Raw genomic sequence first — 8786 nt, 5'->3', positions numbered from 1 at the left:
ATGGTCGAGTCATGGGTGGACTCGATGGAGACCCTATTTGAGGACCTTTACACATTGGAGAAAGATAAGGTCCCCCTCGCCACTCATTGCTCAGAGCGAACGGCGAAGGTGTGGTGGAAACGGATTAAGCAGCATCGGGCTTTCGACCTTCTGCCGTTGACATGGGAAGAGTTTCTGGTGTTGTTGTATGTCAACTACTTCCCCGATAGCGATAAGAAGAAGCTCCAGGAGCAGTTTCGGAAGTTGAAGCAAGGATGCCGCTCAGTTGCAAAGTATGAGCGGGAGTTCTCACACATTGTAGACTGCATCCCTAACGTAGTGCGAAATGACCGAGATCGAGCCGATTGCTTCGAGCGAGGGCTCCAGCCCGACATCTATAAGGGGGTCCATATACTGAAGCTCACTACCTTCGCGGAGGTGCTCGACAGAGCATTGTGGGCGGAGCAAGGAAATGCTCACATCTGTGAGGAGCGAGAGGCGTTCGAAAATGACGGTGGCAAGAAGCGGGCTCAAGGCAGTTATGGAGCTCAGTCGAGGTCGAGGAAGCCGCCGAAGTACCCGCGAACCCAATCCAAGAGCCGTGGACCTCAGCGGTGCACTATCTGTGGTGGAAACCATGAGCCAAGGACTTGTGCACAACAGGAGGGGAAGTGCTTCACCTGCGGCCAGGCGGGACATATTAGTCGCTACTGTCCGGTGAGGGCTTTGCCCGCTCCATCGATCGTGTCGGCTCCTGCGATGCCAGCTCATTATGGAGGCGTTCCACCTACTCTGCAACGTCTGGACGTGCGATGAAGCCACGTCAGCCCGAGATGATTCAATCGGCTCCGAGCGGAGGGTGTTCGCTGCTCAAGCCCAAACCGAGGAACCTGCTGAGGCCGAGGAGCGCCATGGGTTGGCAAGTATGGTTTTAATTAACGGAGTTCGCTCTAGGGCTATGTTTGATACAGGTGCTACGCACTCATTCATTAGTAGGCCATTTACACAAGTGCATGACATGGAGTTCCAGCCTAGTAAAAGCACTTGGCGAGTATCGAGCCCTGGGCGTGATTTTCTTGTCCGCAAGGAGTGTTTGGCATGTCTAGTGCAAGTAGGCGACTGGATAATGCCAATTAGGATGTTGATGCTCAAGAAGTTGAGAGACTTCGATGTCATTCTGGAAATGGATTGGCTCTCGAAGTACTATGCGACCATTAATTGCAGGAGTAAGGTGATAACGTTTCGGGAATCGGGCCAGGAGGAATTTACCTACCGGGCCTGTAGAAACTCGCGCTACGCCGCAACGGTGTCGGCGACGAGGGCGAGGAAGTTGGTCAACAGCGGTTGTGCAGCCTATTTGGCGACCGTTGTGGAGGTCGAGAGGACGACTCCGACACTCGAAGAGTTGTCTGTGGTCCGAGAATTTCCGGACGTATTCCCTGTGGAGTTACTGGGGATACCGCCAGATCGGAAGATCGAGTTTGTGATAGACTTGATTCCGGGAACCGCATCGATTTCGAAAGCTCCATATCAAATGGCGCCGGCTGAACTGAAGGAGTTGAGAACTCAATTACAAGATCTCCTTGATAAGGAGTTTATTAAGCCGAGTGTATCGCCGTGGGGAGCCCCGGTATTACTCGTGCGTAAGAAGGATGGATCGTTTCGATTCTGCGTAGACTACCGCGAGTTGAACGAGGTTACGATCAAGAATAAGTACCCGTTACCCCGAATCGATGACTTGTTTGATCAGCTACAGGGGTCGCGAGTGTACTCGAAGATAGACCTTCAGCCCGGCTATCATCAGCTTAAGATTAAGCCGGAGGATCTGCAGAAGACCGCCTTCTGCACGCGGTATGGTCACTATGAATTCACGGTTATGCCGTTCGGGTTCACAAATGCCCCGGCAGTGTTCATGGATTTAATGAACCGTGTCTTCCGAGAGTATTTGGACTGATTTGTCATGGTCTTCATAGACGACATTTTGGTATACTCTCGTAGCGACAAGGAGTATGCCGAACATTTGCGGATAGTGCTTCAAATCCTTCGGGAGAAGCTATACGCGAAGTTTAAGAAATGCGACTTTTGGCTCCGAGAAGTTGCGTTTCTTGGGCATGTGATTTCCGAAGGTGGAGTTTTGGCTGACCCGAGAAAAGTGGAGGCGATCAAGGATTGGCCTCGCCCGACAAATGTCACGGAGGTTCGAAGCTTCGTGGGCTTAGTGTGCTATTATCGACGGTTCGTGGAAGGTTTCTCAAAGATTATAATTCCACTAACCGATCTGACCCAGAAGGGCACCAAGTTCGTGTGGAGCGACGAGTGCGACCGGAGTTTCCAAGAGTTGAAGAAAAGACTAACTTCGACTCCGGTGCTCACTCTACCGGTGCAAGGTGAAGACTTTGTGGTTTTTAGTGAAGCGTCCTATTCAGATTTGGGGTGTGTTTTGATGCAAGGCGGGAAGGTGATCGCGTATGCGTCCCGTCATCTGAAGAGCTATGAGAAGAACTGTAATATACCGAAACCTCGGTAAACGAATATCGAACTTTAGTCAAATGACCAAAGTACGACATTGAGACACTTCGGAAAGGCCCGAGCGTCAAAAAGGCATAAAGTGCATTATAGAGGATCTTCAAGAGCAAAGGAGATGAAAATCTGCAAACTGCAGGTTTTGTGCTCTCAGGGATCGGTCCCTGAAGGAGAGACCGATCCCCGTACGCGCAGCCAGCGAGAAGAGGAAAAATTGGCTAAGTCCTGAGAATATTGCTCTCGGGGACCGGTCCTTGCGGGGAGAGATCGGTCCCCATGAGACCGGTCCCTCAGGGTGAGACCGGACCCCGGCTGCGTAAACTGCAAAGAGTGCTCTCGGGGTCCGGTCCCCTGCTAGAGAGACCGGTCCCCGTGCCCAAAAAAGGCCCAGTTTGGGCAGTGTAAAAGGGTGAGAGTTGAGGGGTGTTTTGGCAAATGTTACATGAGTGGGGTCTTATGGGAAGGGTTAGAGCTCTCTCCTCTCATTTACACACACTCTCTCAAAACTCTCTCTCCCTCTCTCTCTAGGATTTCTCTCTCTCTCTCTTGGAGGTGGAGCGAGAGGTGGATTTGGTGGAGAAGAAGACAAAAGGGTGGAGTTTCTCGTTCTTCTTCTTCTTAGGTGCAAGAACATGGAAAGCTTTGAGGTAAGCTTTGCCCTCTCTCATGGTAGAACCCTAAGTAGGATTTAGAATGACCTAAGAATGGTTTTGTTGGGATTTTTACATGATAACAAGCTTGTTTTTGCTTGTGGAAGAGATCAAACCAAGGGTTTTGTATATATGTGAAAGCTAGGGCACCCAAATTGGGTATTTTGCATTCGAGGGGTTTAGATCAAAATTGATCATGTAGAAACCTAATTGGGGGTGTTTCTGACGCATTGGTGCGCTAGGTTTGATGTTACGAAAACTCTATGCGAAGTTATGAGCGAAAAAGCCTAATTTGACTTCGTTTTGTCGCAGGCAAGGAAATAGGCGGCTAAAAATCGTGAAATTCGAACCCGAGCACCTTAGCAAATCTACGAGGTGGGTGGTGGTTTCCAAACTCTTTGAAATTCCTTCTATATCTATGTGTCACTTATTGAGCATATGAACAAGCGTTGTTGCATGCATTGTAGGGTGATTGAGATGATATTTATGTGAATAATTGCATGTTGTGAGTACAAATGCATTTTGAAATGGTTGAGAACCTAAGTACCCTATGTATACATGATTGGTGATGACAAAACCTAGTTGAGGTAAAGAACAATGTGACACTATGACATGTAGATCGAGTGGCATTAGTCAATGCCAAGATGAACACTGGAGTTATTGTATGTGGCATGAGCAATGAACTTGAATGCTAGAACATTGGAACACTAGAGTTAGTGTGTGGCATTTAAAGAACAATAGTGGCATAAAGAACAATAAATACTAGAGTTAGCATCGAATGTGGCATTAAGAATACTAGAGTTAGTGTAATGACATGATCGAAAACAAAGAATGCAAGTATATGTGAGAATGGACATTATGACATACAACCTTATAGTTAAGGGTCATGAATGCATTGTTCTCTTATAGTTAAGGAATAGATTGAACTTACATCCTTATAGTTAAGGATTAGATCATACTCGCCTTACGTCTTGGCTCAAGGGCGGTAGCTCCCCCTCAGGTGACGAGCTCCGGAGTAGTCATCGCTGGGTGTAGTAGTCTCCCCAGAGCACGGTCCCTGTCGGGTTGTAGTAGTCTCGCCCGACAAATCGAGATTACGAGTTGGTGAGTTGCTTGAGGGCGAAACCTACGGGCTAGTCATGAGATTGAACTTCAAGATCGAGAACTTGCATTCATCATGAGTAATTCAATTGAGCATAATCATTAATTATTTTGTTCAGGCATATTAGCTTCATTGGTATAGCTTGGTTACTATCTATCTGCTTATTTCTTCTATTATGCCTGAGTTAGACCCAGTGGGAAAGTCGGTGAGATTGGGGCCGAACCCACTGGAAACTTCGTTGTAGTTCTCACCCCACTATTTTCACAGAGCCGGGACCGAGCAAGCCGGCAAGCGACCGCGGTAAAGGTATCGCGCCGTAGGCAGTGACAACCGGAGTTGGGTTTTCATATTTTGCTAGTAGCATACCCGTACATCATCTTGTGTATTTGATGATTAGAGATGTTAAAGAAATAAATGTAAGCTTTCTATTTTGAAGAAATGTGATGTAAAAAGAAATGATAAAAAGCGTGTATGTGGTAAAAGAATCATGAATATATAGGTTGAATGTTTGTAAATGGTTAAAAGTTGATCATTCTACTTACAACTTGTATAGTTTAGTATTCTTTCACTCTGGCTATTGCTTACCCTCGTGTAAGCCATTATGTATGTTTTCGCTTGTGCATTTCTCTTTGCTTGAATTGTACTTGTGTTGAGCCTTGGGCGGACAGGGAAAGCTCTGTCCGTTCGGCATCTGTTCGACGTGCCCGGACCGACCAAAGGGGATCGGTTCCGGGGCGTGACAAGAACTACCCTGTCCACGACTTAGAGCTAGCCGCAGTGGTATTTGCTCTCAAGTTATGGAAACATTATTTGTGTGGCGCGCGTTGTGAGATCTATACGGACCACAAGAGTCTGAAATACCTGTTCACGCAGAAGGAGCTGAACATGCGGCAACGGCGGTGGTTGGAATTGTTAAAGGATTATGATGTTACTATCCTTTACCACCCCGGGAAAGCGAATATGATGGCCGACGCACTTAGCAGGAAATCAGCGGAGAATCTGGCTATGTTGGTCACACATCAAAAGCCGTTGTGGAGAGACATGGGACAGATGAATCTAGAAATCGTGGCCCCGAAGATCCCGTCTATGCTTATGGCTCTCGTTATCCAACCGACCTTATTGGAGAGAATTAAGGGGTTGCAACCCGCAGACCCGAATCTCCAAAAGGTGTGGCGAGACATCGAGAGTGGACGTGGCGGCGATTTCAGCATGGACGCCGAGGGTGCACTTTGGTTTCGAAACCGGTGGTGCGTACCGGAAAACGAGGAAGTCCGAAAGTTAATTTTGCAAGAAGCGCATTGGACTCCCTATAGTGTCCACTCGGGAGACACCAAGATGTACCATGATTTGAAAATGCATTATTGGTGGCCGGGAATGAAGCCGATATCGGACACTATGTGGCGCAATACCTTACATGTCAACAAGTCAAGGCGGAGCGCCGGTTTCCAGCAGGAAAGCTCCAAAGATTGCCTATCCCTGTTTGGAAGTGGGAGGACGTATCTATGGATTTCATGGTTGGATTACCCCGGTCGGTGGGAGGCCACGATGCTATCTGGGTAGTTGTGGATCGTTTAACCAAGTCGGCACATTTCATACCGATCCACACTACATGGTCAGGTGACAAAGTTAGCACAGGTGTACCTTGACGAAGTGGTGAGATTGCACGGGATTCCGAAGTCGATCGTGTCGGATTGAGACCCCCGATTTACCTCGCACTTTTGGAAAAGCCTGCAGGAAGCGCTCGACACTCGCCTCAATTTCAGCACCGCATTCCATCCTCAAATTGATGGGCAATCGGAGAGAACCATTCGGATCTTGGAGGTAATGCTGCGGGTGTTTGTGATCGACTATAAAGGAAGTTGGCCCGAGCATCTACCGATGGCCGAGTTCGCCTATAACAACAGTTATCAAGTAAGTATAGAGATGGCACTATTCGAAGCTCTCTATGGGCGGAAGTGTCGATCTCCTATACATTGGAGTGATGTGGGCGAGCGTGCGGCATTGGGTCCCGACGTATTACGGGAGGCGGAGGAGAAAGTCTGCCTTGCCCGTCAAAGTTTGCTTACGGCGCAGTGAAGACAAAAGAGCTATGCGAACAAGCGCCGTCGAGACTTAGAATTCGTGGTGGGTGACCACGTCTACTTGAAGGTTTCACCCATGAGGGGTGTGAAGCAGTTCGGAGTTCGAGGAAAACTGAGTCCTCGTTATATTGGGCCGTATGAAGTGTTGGAACACGTTGGAGCGGTAGTGTATCGGCTTGCATTACCGCCGAAGTTTGCGGAGGTTCATAATGTATTCCACCTTTCCAACCTTCGCAAGTACATTCACGATCCCGAGCACGTATTGTCATATGAACCACCGGAATTGCAAGAAGATATGAGCTATGAAGAGTTTCCGACGATGATTATTGCTCGAGAAGTGCGAAAGTTGAGAAATCGCGAAATCCCCTACGTCAAGGTTCGGTGGACTAATAACAACGATCGTGAAGCCACTTGGGAACTTGAGGATGCGATGAAAGTACAACATCCTCATCTTTTCGAAGAATTGAGTTGGGGTATGAGTTTTGTTAAGTTGAGTAGTTTCGAGAACGAAACTCCTTTTAAGGAGGGGAGGACGTAAGGAAGTGAATTCTCGAAATACGAGAGTTGGACTTCGTTTAAAATCGACCAAGGGTCGTGTTGGTATGCTTCGGAAAGGCCGAAAGCATTGAAAAGGCAAAAAGTGCATTATAGTTGGTCTCGAGAGCAAGTTGAGCTAATCTGCACAAATTTCAGATTTTGCTCTCGGGGACTGGTCCCTGGTGGGAGGGACCGGTCCCCGTACGCGTAGAGGTGGGCAGACTGCTGTCTACCAGAATTGTGCTCTCGGGGACCGGTCTCTTGGCAGGGGACCGAACCCTCGAGGACCGGTGTCTCAGCAGGGGACCGGTCCCCGTACGTGTGAAAAGGCTGGCCTGAGGGCTCTGCATGTGAGGCAGCTCTCAGGGATCGGTCCTCCCGTAGAGGCACCGGTCCCCGCACTCAAAATCTGCCCAGTCTGGGCAAGGCAAAAGAGGCAAAGTAGAGGGGTGTTTTTGCAATTAGGCAATGAGAGGGGTTAAGTGGGCATTTCCTCTCTCTCCTTCTCTCATTTCTCTCCAACACATACTCACACTCTCTCCCTTTCTCTCTCTAGAAGGAAAAGAAGGAGAAGAAGAAGAGAAGGAAAAGGAAGGAGAATAAGACCAAAGAGAGGACCTCCATTGCCATCTTCTTCCTTTGCTTGGAGAAGAAGCTTAGTAGAGGTCTACGAACGCGTTCGTGCGCTCGGTTTGACGATTCGTCGAGGCTACGCAAGAGATATTGAGGAAAAAGGCATTTTTGGCTTCGTTTTCGCCTGGAACGCCGAGGAAGCTTCCAAAAATCACAAAATGGGAACCCTAGCCCCTTGGTAGCATAAGAAGGTGGGGGGTGTCCATCCCGAAGCAACCGAGTTTCCTTTTATGTCTAAGTTCTATATGTTGATCATATTCATATATTGACATTATGTATTATAGGATTAGTAGATAGTTGCAATTCTAATTCCTTGCATGCTTTTTTAGTAGTGTAGCATTGTAGGCTTGACACATGGACTAGGGATGCATGAGGATTGGGTTTTGTGACAAGGAATCCTATAGTGGCATAAAAAGATGAACTTGGACATGTAATAGCGTAGAAGAGTGGCATTTGGATTAGTGTAGTAGAAACACTAAACATAAATGAGTGGCATGTCAACTAGTAGAAAACATTTACTACAATGATTGAACGAGTGGCGTCAAATCTAGAGTAGTAAACATGCCATGATTCTAGAGATAGTAGAGTTCTCGAGTAATGAATTATGCATTATGAATTGTGCAGCAGAGGCACTATGACCCTTGTAGATAGGATATCCTCTTGTGAGGATTGAATCATACTCACTAGTCTGTTTACACTTGAGGTGGTCGCTCAACTCAAGTAGTGGTCTCCAGAGTACTTCACGATAGGGGCCAACGTAGTTGTCCCGCGGACGGTCTCGGTGTGCGAGTGCAGATTCTCCTCACCTATGAGATTTGAGAGTGAGTCGAGGGCGTAACCTTCGGTTAGCCAAGCAGATTGGGCAAAGAACATGAATGGCATAGTAGATTTGCATTCATACTTGAGTAGACATAGTGTATGTTGGTAGATGGCATAACTATGTTGCATATATACTCATGACATCATATTAGTATGATAGTAAAATTATTGCAAAATGGACATTGCATGCATTGCTTATCATTGAAGGTATAGTAGAATATAGTTGCAGTTTATTTCTATCTATCTATCTATCTATCTATCTGTGCCTGCTTAGACCTAGTGGGAAAATCGGCGAAGTCGGCGGTCGAACCCACTGGGAACTATATTTATATAGTTCTCACCCCACTTTGTTGCAGGGCCGAGTACGAGTTCGCCAGGCGAGGACCGCGACAAGGGCATAGCGCCCTAGGTAGTTAGTAGCTTCCTATCTGCATTTAGAGTACCTTCGTGTACTAGACAATG

General features: G+C 47.5%; 1 protein-coding gene across 1 annotated transcript; it reads left to right on the top strand.

The window, feature by feature from the left end:
* On the top strand, positions 1 to 795 carry LOC109719274. The gene is made up of 2 exons (XM_020245850.1): positions 1 to 272; positions 429 to 795. The coding sequence occupies exons 1-2, from the start codon at positions 1 to 3 to the stop codon at positions 793 to 795; spliced, it is 639 nt and encodes a 212-aa protein (XP_020101439.1).

This window comes from Ananas comosus, linkage group 13 (genome assembly GCF_001540865.1).
Source record: "Ananas comosus cultivar F153 linkage group 13, ASM154086v1, whole genome shotgun sequence".
NCBI lineage: Eukaryota > Viridiplantae > Streptophyta > Magnoliopsida > Poales > Bromeliaceae > Ananas > Ananas comosus.
Note: the sequence above shows the minus strand (reverse complement) of the source record. Positions and strands in the feature narration are given on the sequence as shown.

What these genes read in the sequence shown, in the direction of transcription:
- LOC109719274 (XM_020245850.1), top strand. Translation starts at nt 1, where the DNA reads ATGGTCGAGTCATGGGTGGACTCGATGGAGACCCTATTTGAGGACCTT. An exon ending in GGATGCCGCTCAGTTGCAAA is followed by an intron (nt 273 to 428) that starts GTATGAGCGGGA and finishes GGTGCTCGACAG; the next exon opens with AGCATTGTGGGCGGAGCAAG.